The 24961-nt window shown below is 40.0% G+C and overlaps 1 protein-coding gene across 3 annotated transcripts in view; it reads right to left on the bottom strand.

Annotated features, from left to right (window-relative positions):
- secisbp2l (SECIS binding protein 2-like) overlaps positions 1-24961 on the bottom strand; it is an 89508-nt gene that overhangs the window by 22556 nt on the left and 41991 nt on the right. For 2 of the 3 annotated variants that reach the window (XM_043677426.2, XM_043677423.2), the window contains 10 exons: positions 24552-24669; positions 21059-21279; positions 20135-20159; positions 14729-14844; positions 8993-9151; positions 8346-8462; positions 7927-8094; positions 7248-7389; positions 4727-4896; positions 2882-3020 (listed from right to left, as the gene is read on the bottom strand). In XM_043677426.2, the coding sequence (XP_043533361.2) occupies positions 2882-3020; positions 4727-4896; positions 7248-7389; positions 7927-8094; positions 8346-8462; positions 8993-9151; positions 14729-14844; positions 20135-20159; positions 21059-21279; positions 24552-24669 (1375 nt within the window). The remainder of the gene's footprint in view (positions 1-2881; positions 3021-4726; positions 4897-7247; positions 7390-7926; positions 8095-8345; positions 8463-8992; positions 9152-14728; positions 14845-20134; positions 20160-21058; positions 21280-24551; positions 24670-24961) is intronic. The other variant, XM_043677424.2, reaches the window with a different exon arrangement.

Here is a 24961-nt window from a genome sequence, read left to right as displayed (position 1 = left end):
TAGTAGATTTGATCAGGGGAGCCAGTGGATGTGATGTATTTGGACTTTCAGAAGGCATTTGACGAAATCCACATAAGAGATTAATGTATAAAATTGAAGCACATGATGTAGACAAGATATCTGTTAGCAGACAGGAAACAAAGGGTAGGAATAAATGGGTCTTTTTCTGAATTGTAAGTGAGGTTCCATAGGGATCTGTATTAAGACTCTAGATATTCACATGTGTTAAATATAGAGTTGAGAGAACTAAACTTAACATCTCAATTGGCAAATGACACAAAGCTGGGTGGAAGGGCGAGCTGTGCAGAGGAAGCAGAGATATTGCAGAGTAATTTGGACATGCCAAGTGATCGGGCAAATGCATGGCAGATGCAGTATAATATGGATAAATGCACGGTTATCCACTTCGGTAGCAAAATAGGAAGGCCAATTATTATTTGAATTATTATTTTTTTTTGTGGAACTGAAAGGAGTTAAAAATAGTGGTTTTAATGCTGTAGTCAGGATAGGAGGAGAAAGTGAACAGATTGAGAGCATCCAGAGCAAAACACAAAAGTAGTGATAATGGTGGTAAAGACAAGATGGATATGCAAAATAACTAAGTGTTAGCAGTGAAAAGGAGAAAAAGGATCTGCTCTGCCGTAAGCAATGTGAAAAATCACAAATCTGACATGGCTGGGGGAGGTGCCGTTGTAAGAATAATAGAGTGCAGAGGTCATATTCTGAAGTTGTGGAACCAAACCTTGCATTTCTGTAAGCTGTAAAAGTACCTGAGCAAGCTTAACTATCTAGACCTTACTAGGCCTTACTAACTGATTGCAAACTTGTTTTTTTAAGTTGCCTAAAAAAGCTACCTGCAACTTAAACTGATTCATATGTGGTTCGTTAGGCCCCTTACCCTAAAGATAAAAAGCATTAACCATTAAGAGGTTACTAAGCCTCAAGCTACAATCTGGGTAGGATATTTGTTTGTTTAGATTGCCACCCAAAGTTAGATGTCTATCACGTACTTGGTCAGCACTAAGGCAAGATCTTTCCATTGCATTCCTAAATATAAGTTTTTGCGGAGGGTCTTTGGGCTCTCCCCATTTTGTTCTTGTAGTCATTCAACAAGTGAGTAACAATGTCACACATTTAAAAGGTCTGAGGCACTACAGCTGAACCCTATTCCTTGCCTAGGTCCATGGACAAATATATTCAGCTTGATAGCAAATGAACAAAGTCCATCAGGAAGTGGTCAGCACGTAGTGTCCTTGAGACCCTTCAGGTAAAGGAGAGGGCGGATCCTGCAGAGCGGTTCCCTGGGCAGACTGTCAAAGTCATTTGGCAGAATGCCCCATCACCAGAACCATCCAACAAGCACCAAGACATGGCTTGGCTGGTGGTGAGAAGGGCTCTGCTTGTGAAATCCTTTATGCATGCCCGGACTCTCTGCCGCACCGCACGCTGCCCTCGAAACGACTGTGGAGGAGACGAGACTATCACACGCCTCCTTCTGGAATATGCCTATGCAAAGGAAGTCTGGAGAGGAATGCAGTGGTGTTTGTCATCCAGAGCAGCTCCGTGACGGGGGACTCCGTGCTCTATGGTCTGTTTTCTGGGACGCACACCGAGACGAACATCAACTGTGCCTGGAGGATCATCAACTCGGTCAAAGATGCTTTTTGGTCTGTCCGAAACCTGTTGATCTTCTAGCTGAAGGAGTTGACCCCGACTGAGTGTTGCAGACTGGCACATTCCAAGGTCCAGGATTACGTGTCGAGGGATGCACTGAAGCTTGGGGCAGCTGCCGCCAAGGCGCGGTGGGGAAAGACCACAGTGTAAGGTCTGCCTGCCTAAGAAGAACAGGTGGCCCACTCAATAATCAGGCCCCGCTGACGGTTCAGCAAAATACCTGGAAGGTCAATGTACAGACTTGTATATACGAATGATTAATTCCGATCTCTGTATGTAAAGAAATGGAATGTATCCATATGTATGGCATCACCAATTGTATAGATATCAAAATAATTTTATGAATAAAGTATATTTTTGAAATAAAAAAAATTCTCTCTCTCCAACTCAAAGGCTGGCATCAACTGTAGTGATGTTTGCCCCATTTGATGCAAGTTAACTTATTACAGACCACAGTCTCAACCTAGTACTTTTCTGGTTTAAGGAAACAAGAACAGAGCCTCATAGGAGAAATGTGACCTTTGGAAATGGTTGTATATTCCAGTGATATAAGGTATTTGACAACATGAATTAAGCTAATTCACAAAGGAGTGAAAGAGAGGAAGAGCAATGTAGACGGCTTAAGATCAGAAAACTTATGTCTAGCTTTTAAGACCAGATGAATAAGTGTGCTTTTTTGTTTTGAAACAGAAATCCTTACTTTCACCCTCAGTTTAAAACCCAACACTTTACTAACTCAAAACTTTAGGAAAGCTATAACTTTAATAGTATGGGAGCAATTAGAACAAAATTTGCCTGCCTCTCACACTGGTCTTGAAGTAGTCACAAATAATGTATCATTTAATGAAGTCCAGCAGCACTTCCAAATAAGATTTTCATTGTATATGTTCTGCCGAGCTGACAAAATAAGGGGTTTATTTTCAGGGCTTTTGCATTAAAAATGGTATTTAACCACCTAATTTCTTATTGGTTAGAAACAAAAATCCTTCATTGACAGCTGCCATTATGCCACTCAGTCCAGTTCCATTTTTAAGAAAGCTAGTCAACTATCATCAGCTACACACACATTTGCAGAAGGCATTCAAACAGTAGTCAAATGTCAGTAAGCATGCCAATTTCATTCATAAGCTAGAATGATAAAAAAAATGTAGACTATCCAAATGCTGTTGCACAGAAAATCTCCTTTCTAACAGTCAAGGTAATTTACCTTCCTGCGAAACCACTTCCTGGGTTATAGACTGCTCCTCCGAAAAGTTCATTTGTTCATCACCCGGTTCCTCTGATCCTACAACTGTTGATTCTATTGAAAATCTATTTTTCTTTTCTTCTCTTTCCTTCAGGATAATCTGTCACGAAGAGGAAAAACTTTAATGTACCCACTGGAATGCTAGCTAGGATACAGCATCAATGTAAGAGAACTGGATCTGTTAGGACATATTTACTAGAGATTAGAAGAACGTGAGGCATCTCAAAACCTATAAAATTCTAAAGAGGACTGGATGGGATAAACACAGGGATGATGCTCCCGATGTCTGTGGCAGGCAGAATCAGAGGCAATAATATCTAAGGATCGAGGTTGACCATTTAAGACTGAAAATTTCTTTGCCAGAGAGAGGGGAGCCTGGGAAATCTTCACATTTCCACAGAGTGCAGCTGAATGTTTTCAAGAAGGAATTAGATCCATTCTTTGGGTTAAAGTAATCAATGGCTATGGGAAGAAAGTGGAAACAGCCATGATCATATTGAACAGAGAATGACATACTGTTGCTTCCATTTTCTGACTTTCTATAACTTAAAGGCAAAGTTGCCATATTCCCAGTGAACCATAAGTCTGCTCTCTTATTACAGAGGGACGACTAGTGGCAAATTTAACCTGAGGGTTACCATGCCTCAAGAGACAGAGGTGAGGTTGAGAAGGTATGGTGATCTCAGCTGGTACGTGAATTGAACCTGTGTTGTTGACATCACTCTATTTCAAATCAGCCAACCAGACAGCTGAAGGCTTCTAATAATTAGCTTCCATGCAAAAAATCAATTCAATGTATTCTTTAGGACAGCCTAAAACAAAATTTACATGCAACTTACAAAAATCTTCATGCTGTTCATCTTTCAAATCCCACCATCAATAATCTTCTCTACTTCAGTTAGCTAGATGAACAGGGATGACCAGTGGTTTGCTGAAAGCTACAGCTCACAGCTGAAGACTAGAATTCATGTGATATTCTCCCTATGAAAATGGGTCACTTATTTACTACATCCCAACAAATTCATGAATTAGAAATATTCAGGTTTCCGTATCACTCAAGGAAAGCATATGGTTGGTCAGTATACATGTCATGGAACGAACTTCCACTTCGACTACTCTTCACAAATACAACAAACCTTTTGTTAACTATTGGACATGGAGGGTGCCAGTTGATCAAATAATCCGGATAATCAAAGGTCTACACGAACAATATAAAAACCTATTCTAAGCAAAAGGAATGTAAATTAGGGAGTATTCACGTTACTGTTAGACTTTATTTACAGCATAAATCACTTAAATAATGCAACTTTGCCTAAATAAGACTTGCCAGCATTGAGCCTTCTCACTCTCAACTGACTGCTGGGACATTGTGGAATTTGAGAAGAAATAGTCTTGAAACTGAATCAACTGTGTGGCCATTTGATTGAATAAGTCTCTTAACACGGTAGTAAATAAATTTAAAAGAACTATAATAGGACAGAATAATACAGTAAACTTCATGGTATTTGAGGAATATAATTTTTGCCGGTTTATTGAGTTCGTCAGTTCATCAGATGCTGATTAAAATGAAGTTTGCTGTATGTTTGTTTATTTACAACTAAATTTAATGAAAAGCAAGCAATTTTGCTAGAACTGAATTGCTTAGGAATTTATAAACTCACTTTTTATCCTCAAAAACATAGTATCTAACATGGGAAGAGTGAAAATTTGCTTTTGATTATTGTTACCTCCTACTAACTGAAAAAACAAATGCTTCGGGTTTTCTTTTCTTCTTAATGTGCAGCAGCTACTCAACTATGGTTTTACCTTTTTAAGTGCAGTTGGACGTTTTGCTTTTGGAATCTCCCTCTCCTTCCCTCGCTTTATCTTGGGGGCACCAGAATCCAACGGATTATGAAATCCAATAAACTGCTGATTTTTATGTAAAGTTTTCATGTTCCCACAGTCTTTGATGGAAAGAGGTGTACTTGTACCAACTGAAAAAGAAGAAAATGTTGATTTGTGAAATATTTGTAAAGTATTCTTTTGACAATATGGTGGGCTGACCAATGTGATTTAAAGAATAATTCTAGAAAAGCAATGAGATAGTATCAAGAAAACAGGACTTTAAACTGAGGAACGTGGGATACTTGTTGATGCAATCAATTAGCACATGGTCCTTATTTGTCTCAGGGACCTTGGCTTAAACCCATCACTATTAATCTGGACTGCTTCAAGACGACCACCATCATCTTGGGGCCAAAGGAAAATCATGCGGAGTGCCTCAATGACTACCACCTGGTGGCTCTGACATCCACCATTATGAAGTGCTTCAAGAGATTAGTAATGGCACACAACTCCAGCCTCCCAGATTGCCTGAGCCACTATAATTCACCTACTGTCACAATAGGTTGACAGCAGATACCAACACCCCAGCCCTACATTATCCAGATATTCCAGGGATGAATAAGGACACCCCCTCCCCACACTGCCATGTCAGACTCCTATTTATTGACTTTAGCTCCACCTTCAACACCACAATTCCAACCAAACACATCTGAGCTCCTACACCTAGGACTCTGCTCCTCAGTCTGCGACTGGATCCTTGACTTCCTGGTCACAGACAGAAATCAGTATGGATAAGCGACAACACCTCCTCTATCACAGCCCTGAGCACTGGTGCCCCACAAGGCTGCACGCTCAGCCTCTTACACACTCACAACTATGGCCAAATTCAGCTGTAACTCTATTTACAAATTCACTGATTACGGGAGAGGGAAAAACCACTTTGCCTGCAGACCACTTGCTTAGAGATATTATGGCTGTCTTTAGCCAGAGAGGGGCTACCCATAATGCCACTGCTACCTCAACTTGGCCACACTCAGGAAGAGCCATTACCAAAGCCTTTGCTGACTGAAGGAACATTTTATTTAGATGACCTGCTGATGAGATTCACTGCCTCACAATGGCACTGCAGCTCCTGAAGCCCCAAGGGCGCTCAGTCTACCTAGGAAACAAGTCACCACAATTTCCATGCAGACTAAATGACACCAGGATGCTGGATATGAATGCTCACTGCCCTATGAAACTATTGCTGCCAGGACGCTGAATATTAGCACCCATTTCTGTAGATTAACCAACCTCCTGTTGCCATTGTTAACTAACCGATACTGCTGGACTAGCAAAATTGTTCCTATCAACTGTGATTGAAATTGCATTGTCTTGTAATTAACATCGATGTTTTATAACCTTATAAGAACTGACTGTACCTGAAGCTCAGGGAAGAGGGCTTTTGACTCAGTGTGCAAAGTGCCCGTTTTGCTTATGTGTGGTCAATCTCCCTTCCCATGACATCGTGAAATAAACCAGTACCTGTCAATTTCACAAGATGCGTGTACACACTTTATTTATAATTGGACAATTCTCCGACATTGATGACAACATCATAGTTGGTTGGAGCTCAAACAACGAAGATACAGAGTACAGGAAAGCGTTATAAAGCTTAGTGGCATGGTGTAAGGACATCAATCTCTCCTTTAATGTCAACAAGAAAGAAAGAAGTGGTCATTGACTTCAGGAAGTGGAATGGAGGACACACCCCTGACTGTATCAATAGTGCTAAGGTGGAGGTAGCGAGAGCTTCATGCTCCTAGGAGTAAATATCAGGAGCGATCTGTCCTGACCCACCCATGTCAATGCTACAGTAAATAAAGCACAATAATGCCTCCACTTCCTCAGAAGGCTAAGGAAATTTGGCATGTCTACAATCACTCTTACCATTTTTACAGCTACACCATTGAAAGCATCACAGCAACTACTCTGCCCAAGATCATAAGAAATTACAGAGTTGTGAATGCAGCCCAGTCCATCACTAAAACCAGCTTTTTCATTGACTCAGTCAAGATTTCCTGTTGCCTCGGGAAAGTAGCCAACATATTCAAAGGCCCCTCCCACCCCAGTTATACTATCTTCCATCAGGCAGAAGATACAGAAGTTTGAAAACATGCATAACAATACTTTTCACTGTATCTTGGTATGTGAGACAATAATAAATCAAATCAAAAATTGGAATGGTCTTATGTAAATTCATCTGAGTTGTCAATTCAGTTCTATTCAAAGAAAGTACACAATTCAGCACATACAGACATTAACGCAGTGTAGCACAGAAACTAAAAAGAATTCATCACATACAGATATAATTTTAAAGGACCAGCATGGTATTTCTCAGTGTGCATTCAATTTGCATACACGCAATTTGCAAATCCTTTTCGAAATAAAGGAACACTATAGGGATAGAATTGCTTGAGAAAGCAAAATTAAACAAGCTAAGCTGTAAAATTTACCATACCAGAGTAGGATAGAGGTTTTGTGTTAGTCAGTTGCTTTGCCTTCATGGCTTGTTGTTGTTTCTCTAGTGCAGCTAACATATCACCAAGATCCAGTTGTACAGGGGCTTTACTCTTCCTCCCTGCTGCCTTATTCAGAGCCTCCTTGGAAAAATATATAACATAACAAGACCAGGTACAAAGAGCAAAAGCTGTTGTACAGAACTGTATATAAACAACCACATCTCCCAAGATATTTCAATTAACAGCAGAAAAAGTAGTCTTGCAGCATTCTTCATAACATTTATAATATCTTGAACTAACTCCTGTAATAGTATACTGATAGATTAGATCTACAAAAGCATTACATGGACTTGAAAGTTATTTGGGATCAGAGGCATTTTTTGTTTTGGAAGGAGAAATATAAGCAGACACTAGTACGAAAAGCATCACATTCTTAACATTTAAGTACAGAACAGTCAAAATTTCCTGACCTGCCATTGACCCTACATGTAGCAAACCACGCATTAAATGGCGCAAGAAATTTGCAGATATCAAAATTCACCCAAAATTACTCAAAAGTATATTCATGCTAATAATTTAAATTCATCACATATTCTGACTTGATATCATTGAAAATAATATCCAAAACAGGAAGGAAAGTTACATATACCTCTTAAGAATTAAACATGAAATACTCACCTGGAGTTTTTTCTGTTCCATGCTAATCTCGGAATACTCCTGAGCAGTAGCAAGGGCTGCAGCCAATGCTTTTTTCCTTTGACTTTTAGCACGCTTTGGAATAGCTGTAGTTATTGGAATAGGTGTCTGCACTATGTTGATTGGAGAAGTTTCTGGAAGATCGCCCAGCTAAAAAAAAACAGAAGAATATTATTGATGAAAATAATTAACATACAAATTTCTTTTTCAACTATCTGATCAAGTACAATTTTTTCAACAGCAAACATATGAAAAGGTAAAACCAGATAACATTTCAGTTGTCTTTTTCAAAATGATGTACTTTTCTATCCTAAATTTTGCCTCAGTGAAAATAAAGAATTTTAAAACATTAACATTTTGCTAAAGGCATGCATATAAATGAAGGTGGATACAACACTCACCCCGAGTTGCTTTTTAGAAAGTTGACAAATGGGAGAATTTTTATTCTGAGTATTATCATGGGCTTTGCTCTTGGAAACACCAGCTCCAATGATCAATTCTGGAAACTCACTGTCATCCTGCATAAAACAGAGATTTATACACTTGCAAATTTTTATACAAGTATTTACAGGTAAATGGTAAACAACAGTGATCAGCTATTACAATGGGTGCTGTTTTGACAGGCATTGATTTATCATTTGCTACTGTATAATGTAAAGCCTTCACAGTGACTCACATGATAGTACTTGTAAAAAAACCGGAAGACAAGCTTTTGAAGATGGGAATTTAATGTAATCATCCCATAGCGATTCTTTGATTTCAATGACACATGAGCATAAAATATGCCAAAAAATAATAGGAAGTAGGAGTTGGTCCATTTCTTTACATCATTTCAGGAGTGTTGCTGGCTTTTATTCAACATCTCTCTTGCTTTTATCAGCCAACTTGGCATAAGCAAAATATTTGCCTCAAGAGCTTCCTGATCTGCATGGCACAAAACCAGATTTCATGTGGCACTAACTCGAGTGAGGCATCAGATAGCAACAACCTAGGATTCAACTAACATGATTACACATTTTACAGTGTGACTAAATTAAATCTTCAATACCTCAAAACATAAAGAATCAGGTTTTTGATCAGTTCCAGTCATATGCCCACTGACAAACTGTTGCGCTTCAGGCGACTGTCCTGCAGTCCAATCTCGATTCTTTTGATGGTTTGACATTCTTTGTGAAGACAAACTTTGCACCTTTCCTCTGGAGTTATCCTGCATATCAACAAAGCCATGGAAGAAAAACTGCATCACTGTAACACTATTTATAGTGTGCCGTTATTCAAGTGCACATTTTCCTTCAAATTGATGCAATTTGTACCATTACATGCTGCACCAAAGTTTTCAGGAACAATTGTACATCTTTATTATTACCATCACCAAACTGAATTGCACCTTATTTTCAAAGCTTCACCCCTATTAAAATACTATGGTCAGTTTCCTAATGGACTTAGTGTATTTGTGCCTCTGCTACTTGGGTTTGGCTGTAATGTACTAACATCAGCTGATATTCAGAGAACTGTTTCCTCCAAAGTGAGAAAGAAAATGGAGAACCATTCACTTAAAGTCGTGTATTTTTTCAACTATTACAAGTTACTTGAAGTTTTGTTGCCTGTGTGGTTACCATTTTCTGTACATGAAGTATACAAAGACACTTTTGAAGTCGATCTCTCAAATTAAAAGTAAAACTTTTAACTACTCCCAGAAATAGTCAAATTGTGACCGAAATACCATTATCACATACCTGTAAAAGGCAGACAGGCAAATAGAAGATTAATGTTTTTAATATTTTCCTTTAAAACAAGCCTGTGTGTTGTTTTAAGTAGTCAATGAATTGTGTACATAAGGCTAATCAGACATTACTCATGTTAACCAATAAACTGTTGTGATTGTAAGTTATCTAGTTAGTTGGACATTTACATGGAGTCTGAAAGGTGCTCAACATGGCAGTTAACCTCCAAGTTGGAATTTATGAAACAAAATAATATAGCATAATGCAATGACAGTAACTCTTGCTAGTTTCATCATATAATATTTTCTAGTTTACTGTTTCAATTTTTTTGTATGGGTGCTTAAAATTCTTTTAACGTGGTTCAAAATGCAGATCAAAAGGGAGAAGTGGGAAAACCTCGATTTGGTCAGAGATTAGGATAAGTTAATTGTCTAAATGAAGGAACTAAAGGCATTCTGGTTAAGTTTGCAGATAAAACAATAGGTGGGAGGGCTAGTAGTATTGAAGAGTTGGGGAAGCTGTAGAAAGATTTTAACAGGCTAGGAGAGTGGGCAAAGAAGTGGCAGATGAAATGTGAGGTCATGCACTTTGGTAGGAAGAATACAGGCATGGACCATTTTCTAAACAGGGAGGGAATTCATAAGTTTGAAGTTCAAAGAGACTTGGGAGTCCCAGTCCAGGTTTCTGTTAAGGTAAACTTGCAGATTGAGTCGGTAATTAGGAAGGCAAAGCAAATGCTGCCATTCATCTCGAGAGGACGAGAATATAAAAGCAGGGATGTATTTCTGAGGCTTTATAAGGCTTCAGTCAGACCACACAGAGTATTGTGAGCAATTTTGGGCCCCATACCTCAGGAAAGATGTACTGGCCCTGGAGCGGGTCCAAAGGAGGTTCACAAGAATGATCCCAGGAATGAAATGCTAAACATGAGGGATGTTCAAGGACTCTGGGACTATACTAAAGGAGTTTAGAAGGATGAGGGGGATCTGATTGAAATTTTCAGAATACTGAATGGACTGGACAGAATGGACGTTGGGAAGGTGTTTCTGTTGGCAGAAGAGATAACGACCTGAGGGCACAGCCTTAGAGTAAGGGGAGGACTTTTCAGAATGGAGATAAGGAGAAACTTCTTGAGCTGGAGAGTAGAAAATCTGTGGAATTCATTGCCACAGAAAGCTGTGGAGGCCAGGTCATTAAAACAGAGATAGATAAGTTCTTCATTGACAAGGGGATCAAAGGTTACAGGGAGAAAGCAGGAAAATGGGGTTGAAAAACCCTATCAGCCATGATTGAATGGAAAAGCAGACTTGGTGGGCCAAGTGTCCTAATTTCTGCTCCTATGTCTTCTGGTCTTAAGGAGTTAGTATAGGTACTGACTTAAATGCCAGGATATTAGTCAAAAGCAAAATATTGAGATGTCAGAAGAAATATTGAAATTCTCAGGTCAAACTGCATCTGTAGATAGGGAAAAAGTTCATGTTTCAGGTTGAGATGGCCTTACATCAAGCATAGAGTCAGAGTCACACAGTATGGAAATAGACCCTTCAGTCCACCTCAATCAGACATCCCAATGTGACCTAGTCCCATTTGCCAGCACATGGGCTCATATCCCTCTAAACTCTTCCTATTCATATATCCATCCAGACACCATTTATATATTGTAATTGCACCCACCTCCACCACTTCCTCTGGCAGTTCATTCCAATCATGCACCACCGCCTGGCAGCTCATACCATACACCTTCTGTGTGGAAAGGTTATCCCTTACGGCACTGTGGCTCAGTGGTTTTCACTGCTGACTCATGGTGCCAGGGATCCAGGTTTGACTTCAACCTCGGGTTACACTCTACTGTCTGTGTGGAGAATTCTCCCTGTGTCTGCTTGGATTCCCCCAGGTTCTCTAGTTTACATCTACAGTCTAAAGATTTACATGGCTAGGTGGATTGGCCACGCTAAATTGCCTGCAGTGTTCACCAATTTGCAGGCTAGGTGGATTAGCCTGGGAAATGCAGGGTTACAGGGATAGGCTACAGGGTGGGTTTGGGCAGTTTGCTCTTCAGAGGGTCGGTGCAGACTTGATAGGCCTAATGGTCTGCTTCCACACTGCAAGGATTCTAGCTTCAGGTCCTTTTTAAATCGTTCCCCTTTCACCTTGAACCTAATGCCCTCTAGTTCTGGACTCCCTCACCCTATGAAAAAGACCTTGCCTATTCACTCTGTCCATTCCCCATATAATTTTACAAACCTCTATAAGGTCACCCCCCCAGCTTCCAATGTTCCAGGGAAAAAAGCCCCGGCTTATTCAACCATTCCCTGCAAACTCAAACTCTCCAGTCCTGGCAACATCCTTCCTATAGAAAGGCAACCAGAATCATATGCAGTATTCTAAAAGTGGCCTCAGCAATGTCTGCAGAGCTGCAATATGACATTTCAACTCTTGAACTCTGACCAACGAAGGCAAATGTGCAAAACGCCTTCTTCACCACCCTGTATACCTGGGACTCCACTTTCAAGTAACTATGCACCTGCACCCTATGGTCTCTTTGTTTGGCAACACACCCCAGGGTGCTACCATTAACTTACAAGACCTGCCCTGGTTTGCCTTACCAAAATGCAACACCTCATATCCGTCTAAATTAAACTCCATTTGCCACACCTTGGCCTATCTGATCAAGATCCCATTGTACTCTGAGATAATCATCTTCACTATCCACTATACCATTTATTTTGGTGTCATCTGCAAAAGTATTAACCATATCTCCTACATTAACAACCAGATCACTTATATAAATGACTACAGACAGCAGACCCAGCATCAATCCTTGTGGCACTCTGCTGGCCACAGGCCTCCAGTCTGAAAAGCAACCCTCTACCACCACCCTGTCTCCTACTTTCAAGCCAATTTTGTATCCTATTGGCTGCCTCCACCATGATCCTATGTGATCTAACCTTTCTAATCAGTCTACCATGCAGAACCTTGTCAAACACTTTGCTGAAGTCCAGATAGACATCTACCATTCTGCTTTCGTCAACCGTATGGGCGGCACGGTGGCACAGTGGTTAGCACTGCTGCCTCACAGCGCCAGAGATCCGGGTTCAATTCCCGACTCAGGCGACTGACTGTTGGAGTTTGCACATTCTCCCTATGTCTGCGTGGGTTTCCTCCGGGTGCTCCGGTTTCCTCCCACAGTCCAAAGATGTGCAGATCAGGTGAATTGGCCATGCTAAATTGCCTGTAGTGTTAGGTAAAAAGGGGTAAATGTAGGGGTATGGGTGGGTTGCGCTTCAGGGGGTCGGTGTGGACTTGTTGGGCCGAAGGGCCTGTTTCCCCACTAAGTAATCTAATCTAAACCTTCTTCATCTCCTCTTCAAATAAAACGCAATAAAGTTAGCAAGACACTACTTCCCATTCCCAGATCCATGATGACTTTTCCTAATCAGTCCTTGCCTTTCCAAATGCATGTAAATCCTGTCCCTCAGAATCTCCTCCAACAACTTACCCACCACAGACATAAGGTGTGTATATAGTTCCCTAGCTTTTCCTTACAGCCTTTCATAAATAATGGCAAAACATTAGGCAACCCCCTAGTCTTCTGATACCTCACCTGTGACTGTCGATGACAGAAATATCTCAGCAAGGGGCACAAAAATCACTTCCCTAGCGTCCCACAAAGTTCTGGGAAACACATGATTAGGTCCTGAGGATCCATCTACCCTTCTGCGTTAAGACCTCCAGTACCACCGTGTCTGTAATATGAACTCTTTTCAAGATATTACAATTTATCTCCTCAAGTACGCTAGCTTCCGTATCTTTTGCTATGATAAATATTGACGCAAAGTATTAGTTTAGTACTTCACTCATCTCTTGTGGTTCCTCACAGATGGTTGCGTTGATCTTTAAGGGGCCCTATTCACTTCTGAGTTACTCTTTTGCCCTTAATGTAGTTAGAGAATCCCTTTGGATTCTCCTTTACCCTAATTCTCAAAGCCACGTCCTCTTTTTGCCATCCTGATTTCCCTCAAGTATACTCCTGCTGTCCATACATATATGCTCCTACTTTTGTTTGACCAGACTCTCAATTTCTCTAGTCATCCCTACACCTACCAGCCTTGCCCTTCACATTAAACAGAAGCACACTGTCTCTGAACTCTTGTTATCTCCTTTTTAAAGGCCTCCCACTTCCCAACCATTCCTTGACCTGCAAATAGCTTCTGCCAAACAACTTTTCAAAGTTCCTGTCCAATACTGTCAAAACTGGCCTCGCTGCAAATTAGAACTTTAACTCTTTGATCAGTTCTATGCTTTTTCTTAAATATTTTAAAATTAATCAAATTACAATCACATGCCCAAAGTACTCCCCAACTGACACCTCAGTCACTTGCCCTGTCTTATTTTCTAACAGAAGGTCAAATATTGCTCCCTCTCTAGTAGATACATCCATATATTGAATAAGAGTTTTCTTGTACACACTTAAATTCCTCCCTATCCAAGCCCTTAACACTCTGACAGCCCCAATCTATGTTTGGAGAGTTAAAATCCCGACCATTGCAACCTTATTATTCCTACACATATTGGAGATCTCCTTACATATTTGTTTCTCAATTTCCGCTTGCTATTGGAGGGCCTATAGCACAATCCCAACAAGGTGGTCATCCCTTTCGTGTTTCTCAGCTCCACCCATATAACTTCGCCGGATGATCAATTGGCTGAAGTTCCGATGAAAGGTCATATCAAAATGAAATCTCAACTGTTTCTCTTTACAGCTGCTGCTTGACCTACTTAGTATTTCCAATTTATGTTGCAATATTAGTAATCAGCTGTGAGGCTTCCAACTCAATTATGAACAAAATTATTGATGGCGAGATCATCAAATTAGACTATTAATTTGCTCAGTATTTCACCGATTGCACAGTCACTGAAAAATGTGGCCAATATAGACACCGATTTGTACAGAAATATAATAGAAAACCAACTGGAAGGCAAGGAATTTTCTATCTTAAAACAAATAATAACACGAATGTTCCAAATTCTGAATGATGGTAACAAGTCTACACACATACCTGAGAGTTTCGCAGATCTGCCGGCCTGCCAACTCGACCACAAGAAAATGTCTGGATTCTGTCCATCCCAAACCTTTGTGGTGCTTGGGAAGCGACATTCGCCCAACTGGGGCCTCCTGGGTGTAAAAGAAAACTCCACCTCATTAATAGCTACAAGATAATAACTCAAAGATGAACTTATATAATTTCTACATTACACATACTAAGTGTAGCAGCACATTATGCAAGCTTTCATAAATATCAGCAGTTAAATCATCCATTTTCATGATTATGTAATGAATGTTTACTCATTTACACATATATACATAAAAGACATTTTAGGCTATAAAATTTAAGACTTCTAACGTCATTCATATTTAAAACATTATAAAATTCAAACAAATTCTTGGATGATGACAGATTTGTCTCCCAAAAACCATAAGTGTTAAATCTAACCATACTAAATTGTAACTTCTGTCCAAATATTTCTTATATTACAAATATAATTTTATATGAATGAAATTAAGGGAGGCTATGATGTAGCTGTACAGGAGATTGGTTAGGCCACAATTGGAATACTGTGTGCAATTCAGATCTCCCTCCTATAGGAAGGATGTTGTGAAACTTGAAAGAGTTCAGATTGGATTTACAAGGATGTTGCAGGGTTGGAGGATTTGAGCTTTAGGGAGAGGCTGAATTGACTGGGGCTATTTTCTCTGGAGTGTCAGAAGTTGAGAAGTGACCTTATAGAGGTTTAAAAACATCACGAGGGACATGGATTGGGTGAATTGACAAGGTTTTTTTTCCCTTGCATGTGGAAGTCCAAACCAGATGGCAAAGGTTTAAGGTGAAAAGGGAAAGATTTAAAAGGAACATAAGGGGCAACTTTTTCACACAAAGGGTGGCATGTGTATGGAATCAGCTGCCAGAAGTAGTGGTGGAGGCTGGTACAATTACAATATATACCTATCCAAGTGGCTTTTAATTAAATAGGAAGGGTTTGGAGGGATATGGGCCAAATGCTGGCAAATGGGACTCGGTTTATTAGAGATATCTGGTCATCATGGAGGAGTTGGACCGAAGGGTCTGTTTCCATCCTGTATATCTTTATGACTGTATAGAAAGAGAAAAGATATGTCAGTGTGAAATGCACTTTATGAATAATATTGAAATGATTAAGAACAAAGTTCAACATTCAACAAATGCAATCTAAGCAGAACAGTGATCAAAGAGCCTTTTATCAAATCAGCTGGTTAAAGGTGGCAAACCACAATCACCTGCTCAGAACTGCTCAGGAGGAGTGATAAATGCAGCCTTCCCAGTGTCATTTAAAAAATGGGAAAACATGATCCAGTTTCAACCACACCCTACCTAATTTGCTCAGTTCTGGTCCGCATAAAAATAAAGCGAGACTGTGTGGTTTAAATAATCAATGTTAATAGTTAGCATCAGGAAACTGAGAAATGATAGCAGAAGCTCAGTGGTAGCACTTCTGTTTTGGGGCCAGAAGTGGCAGATATAATTGCCATTCCAGAGCTGACTACAAAGTTAGTTGACACATTTTACAGTGCCTTGCTCACCAAGTATTATACTGAAGATGTTGTTGTTCTGGCTACATTAAAGAGGCCCTGACAGCATCCTTAGGTGGACTATTCTATCAGCAGAAGTGTTCCCCTTGGGCTTAATAAATATTTATTCTTCAAACAAAACACAAAGAAATTATATGGTCAGTGATTTATTGAAGCTTCTGCAGTGTATATTTGCCAAAGACAATATTCCAAAAAATAAATCATTGTCTGCAAGCTTTTTTAAAATATGCTTAGATTGTGAAAGATGCCATATGAATATGCAAGTTTTTTCTTCCCTATTTGAGAGAACAAATAGAATTTTCTTCGAAAAATCTTAAAAAAAAAACCTGAAAGAAACATGGAAGGTGAAGGATAACCTTACAAAGAGAGAGGAACAAGACAATAAGCAGCACTGATAAGGTGAATTAGAAAATTAAATAAAACTAAACTGGAGAAATACCAAGAGTAGACTGATGGAGCAGTAACTGGCTGGATCGGATTTGTCCTACTGTTTGTAAATGGTGAATTTTGCACAAAAACGAATGGCCCTATATTTTGAAGAATGTTCTATTTTTGTATGACTGACAATATAATTTACATCTAACAGTAGGAGATCGAAGATCAGAGTCATACAGATGTACAGCAGGGAAACAGACCCTTTGGGCCAACTTGTCTGTGGCGACCAGATATCCCAACCCAATCTAGTCCCAACTGCCAGCACCCAGCCCATATCCCTCCAAACCTTTCCTATTCACATACCCATCCAAATGCCTCTTAAATGTTGCAATTGTACCAGCCACCACCACTTCCTCTGGCAGCTCATTCCATAAACGTACCACCCTCTGTGTGAAAAAGTTGCCCCTTAGGTCCCTTTTATATCTTTCCCCTCTCACCCTAATCCTATGCCCTCTAGTTCTGGACTCCCCACTCCAGGGAAAAGACCTTGTCTATTTATCCTATCCGTGCCCCTCATGATTTTATAAATCTCTATAAGGTCACCCCTCCGACTCTGACACTCCAGGGAGGACAGCCCCAGCCTATCCAACCTCTCCCTATAGATCAAATTCTTCAACCCTGGCAACATACTTGTAAATCTTTTCTGAACCCTTTCAGGTTTCATGACATCCTTCCAATAGAAAGGAGACCAGAATTGCATGCAATATTCCAATAGTGGCCTACTTTCAAGGAGCTATGAACCTACACTCCAAGGTCTCTTTCTTCAGCAACACTCCCTAGGACCTTACCATTAAGTGTATAAGTCCTGCTAAGATTTGCTTTCCCAAAATGCAGCACTCACATTTATCCAAATTAAACTCCATCTGTCACTCCTCAGCCCATTGGCCCATCTGATCAAGATCCTTTTGTAATCTGAGGTAACCCTCTTCGCTGTCCACTACACCTGCAATGTTGGCGTCATCTGCAAACTTACTAACTATACCCCTTATGCTCACATCCAAATAATTTATATAATGATGAACAGTCAATGCTTCAGCACCGATCCTGGTGACACTCCACTGATCACAGGTCTCCTGTGTGAGAAACAACCCTCCACCACCACTCTGTTTTCTACCTTTGAGCCAGTTCTGTATCCAAATGGCTAGTTCTCCCTCTCTTCCATGAGATCTAACCTTGCTAAACAGTCTCCCATGGGGAACCTTGTCGAATGCCTTACTGAAGCCCTTATAAATCACATCTACCGCTCTGCCCTCATCAATCCTCTTTGTTACTTCTTCAAATAAACACAATCAAAGTTTGTGAGACATGATTTCTCACACACAAAGCAATGTTGACTAACCCTAATCAGTCCTTGCCTTTCCAAATACGTGTACACCCTGTCCCTCAGGATTCCCTCCAACAACCTGCCCATCACCGGCGTCAGGCTCACTGGTCTATAGTTCCCTGGCTTGTCCTTACCACCTTTCTTAAACAATGGCACCATGTTAGCCAACCTTGAGTCTTCCGGCATCTCACCTGTGACTATTGATGATACAAATATCTCAGCAAGAGGCCCAGCAATCACTTCCCACAGAGTTCTAGGGTACACCTGGTCAGGTGCTGGGGATTAATCCATTTCTATGCATTTCAACACATCCAGCACTTCCACCTCTGTAACATGGACTTTTTCAAGATGTCACCATCTATTTCCCCAACATCTATATCTTCCATGCCCTTTTCCACAGTAAATACTGATGCAAAATACTCGTTTAGTGTCTCCCCATTTCCTGCAGCTCCACACAAAGGCCACCTTGCTGATCTTTGAGGGGCCCTATTCTCTCCCTAGTTACCCTTTTCTCCTTAAATGTATTTGTAAAAACCCTTTGGATTCTCCTTAACTCTATTTGCCAAAGCAATCTCATGTCCCCTTTTGCTCTCCTGATTTCCCTCTTAAATATACTCTTACTGCCTTTATACTCTTCTAACGATTCACTCGATCTATCCTGTCTATACCTGACATATGCTTCCTTCTTTTTTTTAAACCAAACCCTCAATGTCTTTAGTTATCCAGCATTCCCTATACCTACTAGCCTTTCCTTTCATCCTAACAGGTATATACTGGCTCTGGACTCTCGTTATCTCATTTTTGAAGGCTTCCCATTTTCCAGCCATCCTTTACTTGCGTACATCTGCTTCCCAATCAGCTTTTGAAAGTTCTTGCCTAATACTATCAAAATTAGCCTTCCTCCAATTTAGAACTTCAACTTCTAGATCTGGTCTATCCTTTTCTATCACGATTTTAAAACAAATAAAATTATGGTCGCTGACTCCAAAGTGCTCACCCACTGACACCTCAGTCACCTGCCCTGCCTTATTTCCCAAGAGTAGGTCAAGCTTTGCACCTTCTCTAGTAGGTAAATCCACATACTGAATCAGAAAATTTTTTTGTACACACTTAACAAATTCCTCTCCATCTAAATCCTTAACACGATGGCAGTCCCAGTCTATGCTTGGAAAGTTAAAATCGTCTAACTTACCATAACTACCCTGTTATTCTTAAAAGATAACGGAGATCTCCTTACAAATTTGTTTCTCAATTTCTCTCTGACTATTAGGGGATCTATAATACATTCCCAATAAGGTGATCATCCCTTTCTTATTTCTCAGTTCCACCCAAATAACCTCCCTGGATGTATTTCCAGGCTTATCCTCCCTCAGTTCAGATGTAGTGCTATCCCTGGTCAAAAATTCTACTCCCCCTCCTCTCTTGCCTCCCTTCCTGTAGTATTTGTATCCTGGAACATTAAGCTGCCAGTCCTGTCCATCCACGAGCCATGTTTCTGTAATTGCTATGATATCCCAGTCCCATGTTCCTAACCATGCCCTGCGTTCATCTGCCTTCCCTGTTAGGCCCCTTGCATTGAAATCAATGCAGCTTAATTTATCAGTCCTACCTTGCTCTCTTCTTTGTTCCTAACTGCCCTAACTGTTTGACTCACTTCTTTTCTCAACTGTACCAGCCTCAGAAGGCTCAAGAAAGTTGTATTTTAACTTTGCAGAACTAATGAAGATACTGGCTCAATAGGCCATGTGCCTTTCCTGTGTTGAAACCATTCTACGAGTCTAATTTATTCTAACTTATACAAGTTGAAATATTTGAACATGCAGAATGGAAACAAATTATTTGGTCCAAGAGGCATTGCCAAATATTTATAGTGTACATGAATATCCTTCCCATGCGGTCTGTCCTCTCCCCACCTCTCCATCCCAACAGACAGATACAGACACACACGCTCCATTTCCTTCTGTTGCATTTATCCACGAAGACAATGACTTTTGCTTCAATAATTTTAATGAGGCAGTGACTTACCTATTCTCACCACTACTGTGAAACTTTTACAGCACAAATATTTAAATTAATTACCTGCAATCCCTGTTAAATCGGCGACCTGAAATAAAACAAAAAACAGTTTCATCCAACTCCGTATATGCACATTCACCATATTCCAGTAAAAGCAAAAATCATAATTTCAAATGGAATATAATTTGACAATTGCCACAAAATATTTATTTCAGAATAGAACCCTTACCAGGTTTTACTAGCTGGACTTGTATCTGCTTTATTTAGACTGTTTTAACACAAAAGGTGTCTTCTGAATGCAATAAGTTTAGATTTCAATAATTGGATAAATATGCTGTTTTTGCACTAGTAAATTTAAAATGAACATGTTTGCAGTTTTAAAGTTTAAACTTGGATTAATATACTAATTGTTTTGAGGTGGGTTTCAGTTTTAAGTTTTTTGGGTTTATGTGCAACAAATTGGTCCATATTTGTAATCCTTTATGTAGAAGAGACCACACCATCAGCAGTGAATACAGTGGACTAGATTAAGAGAAGTACAAACACATTGCCTCATTTGGCAGGAATATTTCAGGTTTTGGCTAAATAGAAGGGAGATAAAAAGGAAAGTGTTGCTCCTCTCTTCAAGTGAATGGGAAGGTGTCATGGAATGCTGATAATCCAGCAATACAGAAATGGGCCAAGATATTGTGAAGAAATGGTACCTTCAGAACACTTAGAGGAGGAGAGGAGAAAATGTATTTGGTGGTGATATCATGCTGGAAGAGGCAGAAAATGGTGAAGAATGACTAAACTGAAGGCTACTGGGGTGGATCATGTGAAGAGGGGAACCTGTCATGGCTCTGGGATGGAGGGGGAAAGGGTTAAACTGTGCAGAAGTATGGGAAATGCTTCAGACTCTGCTAACAGTCCTAAACCTCCATCATTCACAGAACATTTTAATATCACAGTTTATTTTGGTTATATGAACTATGTATATTTACGTACTTTGCATTCTGTACTCCTTGTAGTAGCTGATGTGGTCTGACTGTGGCAATGCTTGGGACTGCAGTAGCCACTATCACTGTCAATGTCAGCTTCACTAGCTCCTTGTTCGCTTGAAGATTCAGCAGCAGGGTGAGATGCTCTTCTTCTCCTGACTTTTGATTTCCAAATCAAGGGGCTGGCCCTCTCGGTGTGTGTTTTATTGGCTACATCCCCAGGAAAATCTTTTAATAATAAAGACAATCACATTTACAATTGAAGATACAGATTATAACAAATCTTTCAAATAATTGCAGAGTTTGATTTAGCACCATCCATTTAGTGCATCAGTTTTGAACTACCAAAACAAAGCCATATTTTAAAGGTAGAGAACATTGCCATAAAGCAGCATCAACAACCATGTCTGTTCAACATAATCAAAATATTTCTATTAAGCCTTGCAGAACAAAGCATTAAAATACTTCCTCACAACTGTCTCAAACAAAAGAAGATTGTACTCATTAAGTTTTCATGACTAGATGTGCAAAACTGCAAGCAGACAGGTTGGACCGAAGGGTCTGTTTCCATGTTGTACATCTCTATGACTATGACTTGAAATTTAGATAGCAGAATGAAGCTCTGGTATTACATATGAAAACTGTTTTCCACACACTACAATAATTTGCTAATAGGATGTGCTTAAAGCAGGTATAAGGAAAGAAGTGTGGCACATTCTGCTTCTGGATTTGGGATTATCAATCAACAGCGAATTTTCAAAGAATAATTTCATAAATGCACAACTATGTTCATCATACTGTGGCCATTTTAAAATTATAAAATAATATTCCTCATTTCAGTAACTCAGTCACTATTATGAGCTTGAGAGCAGTACAGTCCAGTGAGGGCCTCAGGACTTTCCTCCCCCCATTTCTGTTGGAGTTGCTAACTTCTGCAGCAGTTCGATTGCCAACAGCACAGGGTTGCACTGAAGCTCAAAGCAGAAAAGGACCCTGAAAATGCATCCACTTTCTGACATTCTAAAAGATACTCACATACTATGTGACTTAACATTTCTGTAGTACCTCTAAATTCAATTTTGTTCTTTTCCTTCTCACTCCTTTCAGTCTGCTACAGAAAATATTCTTGTATCACATGTTCCAACTGAACTTCAATGTCAGTTTTAAACCATAGTAATAATAAATTGCTAGCTTTGAATTTATTATTGCCAAATGCTCACTATTATTAACACAAAGATGTTTTCACACTGGCAAGATAAATTAAGAAATAAAATATTTGTCACTTCGTTTCTAAATAAAATTGCTCATGGGATGTTCTCTTGATTTCAGGATTTTCACTCAGTAGTACTGGAGGAACAGTGGTATTATTCCAAGTTATCAAGGCGAACTTACAGGTGGCGTTCCTGTGTATGTGCTGTTATTATCCTTCTAGGTGGTAGAAATCTCAGGCTTGAGGGATGCTATCAAAGGAGCCTTTGGTATGTTACTGCAGTGCATCTTGTACCTGCTAGACACTGCAGCTGAAGATGGCAAATGGGATGCCAGTCAGGTAGGATGCTTTGCTCTGAATGGTGTCAAGCTTCTTGAGTGATCTCAAAGCTGCATTCATTTAGGCAAGTGGACAGTATTGCACACACTCGGGTTGTGTTTTGTAGATAGTGGACAATGGGTGAATTATTTGCTGCAGATTTCCTAGGTTCTAGCCTACTCTTGAAATCACATTATTTACATGGCTTTGCCAGTTCAGTTCCTGATCAAAGAGTCACCAGAATATTGATAGTGTGGGGTTCAGCAATTATAGTACCTTTGAATGTCAAGGAGTAATGGTTAGATTCTCTTGCTCACTAATCTGACTGCAACCCAAATCCACACTCCCACCTACTGATAAACAAGGGTGAAAGTGATTAACATGAATACATCTACTTCTGCCTTAAAAATATTCAAGGGCTCTGATTCCATCACCTTTTCAGGAAGCAACTTCCAAAGACTCTCACTCTTCACAGAAAAAATTGCTCCATCCTTGTTTTAAATGGGCAACTCCTGATTTTGAACCAATGACTCTGGTTCTACCCACACCAACCCAAGGAAACCTAAACACAAATAGAAAGCGGGCCATACCACCAGTGCTTCATCTGGAGGCTGACTAATGACGTTACCTAGCATGGTGACAAAATGTTTGAAAACAAATCCTCCAGCTCAGCAAGCAAACCTACATCCAGGTTGTACCTTCTACCCATGAAGAAACATACTCTATCAACTATCCTATTAACAATCCTCAGGATCTTGTATGTTTCATTTGTTGTATGTCCCATATTAATTTTAATGTATCATATTATAGGTATCATCAGTGAACAATCTTACTTCTGACCTCATGATGGAGGGAAGTAACTGACAAAGCAGCTGAAGTTGGGTTTGCATTCAATACTACCTCAAGGAACTCATGCAGCAGGTTCTCAGGATTGAGTTAATCAACCAAAAATCAGAATGTCCTCCCTCTGTGTGAGGTATGACTAACTAGTGAAGAGTTTTCCCCAATTCCCATTGACTCTAGCAAAGCTCAGGTCTATGATACTGTACTTGGTCAAATGTCACCTTGGATGTACTCTCACATGGCCTGTGATGTTCAGCTCCTTTGTCCATGTTTGGAAAAGCGCAGCAGGTCAGGCAGCATCCAGGGAACAGGGCTTATGCCCGAAACGTCGATTCTCCTGTTCCCTGGATGCTGCCTGACCTGCTGCGCTTTTCCAGCAACACATTTTCAGCTCTGATCTCCAGCATCTGCAGTCCTCACTTTCTCCTGTCCATGTTTGGCCCAGGCGAGAACAAAGTCAGAAGCAAAAGATCAAACTTCTGCATGTGCTGTTTGACAGACTGAAAATAATCCATTCCATCACTTTGCTGATTATCAACAGTTGGCTGATAAAAGGAAATCAAATTTAGCCTACTCCTTGTGCACTGGACGTAACTCGATAAGCTGTATTGAAACACCATGGCTGGAGTCTTGGCTAGTTCTATAGTAGGAGTCTTCAATATGATTATTGAAATGCTGTCAGACCCCAAAAAAATGTAGTACCATTGTCTTTAGCCTTTTTTTTTGATATTATGGATTAAAGTGAACTGGCTGAAAACTGTAATCTGTGATATTGGGATGGTCTCAGGAGGTGGCAGAGATGGATCCCTGGCTATTGATGGATATAAAGATTTCTGTCTTGTCTTTTGTACTGGGCTCTCCCGTTATTGAGAGTTGTAATATTTGTGGAGCTGCCAGTTCCTAAGAGCTGTTTAATTGCCTGGCACCATTTATACCTGCTTGTGACAAGACTTTCCATAAGACCACAAGATTTCAGAGCTTTGATCCATTACACTAGTTGGGGGCATTTCTTAGACAGCTACTTGCATTATTTCATTATTGAGTTTAGGGTAACTATATCAGAATTAAGTTTCTTGGTTTGGTTAAGTTTGACCAAGTTCTGGTAAGCTGGGAAATTAAGGTTCCTTACCTGTTTGCTGACTGGCATCCACCAGCAACACAATCTTCGATCTATTTTCAGGACCCGAGGCACTGTTTTCCTTTTGAACAGCTACGTTTCTCACCAGAGGCTTGGTCGTTTTCAAAACCTGCACAAATAAGAAATGCAATTCCTAACTCAAAATGAAAACAGAGAAATTGCTGTTATTTGTCCTAACAGTTAGCTACTCCAACAGCTTAGCAAGCTAACTTGTATTCGTACAGTCTGTTTTACACAGCAAAATATCTTCACAGATGGATTCCGACAAATAAGGAAATATTAGATGTTATGATCAAAACAGAGGGGTTGGGTTTAAGCAGCAGTTTAAAAGGAGAAATGGGAGATGGAGAGGTGGAAGGGGAAATAAAATACTGGGAATGCAAATCATGACTAAGCAAGAA

Source organism: Chiloscyllium plagiosum, unplaced genomic scaffold (genome assembly GCF_037043375.1).
Source record: "Chiloscyllium plagiosum isolate Xiang-an unplaced genomic scaffold, Cpla_swu_hap1 HiC_scaffold_39, whole genome shotgun sequence".
Lineage (NCBI taxonomy): Eukaryota > Metazoa > Chordata > Chondrichthyes > Orectolobiformes > Hemiscylliidae > Chiloscyllium > Chiloscyllium plagiosum.
The sequence above is the reverse complement of the archived record's forward strand: the minus strand, read 5'-3'. Positions and strand labels throughout refer to the sequence as shown.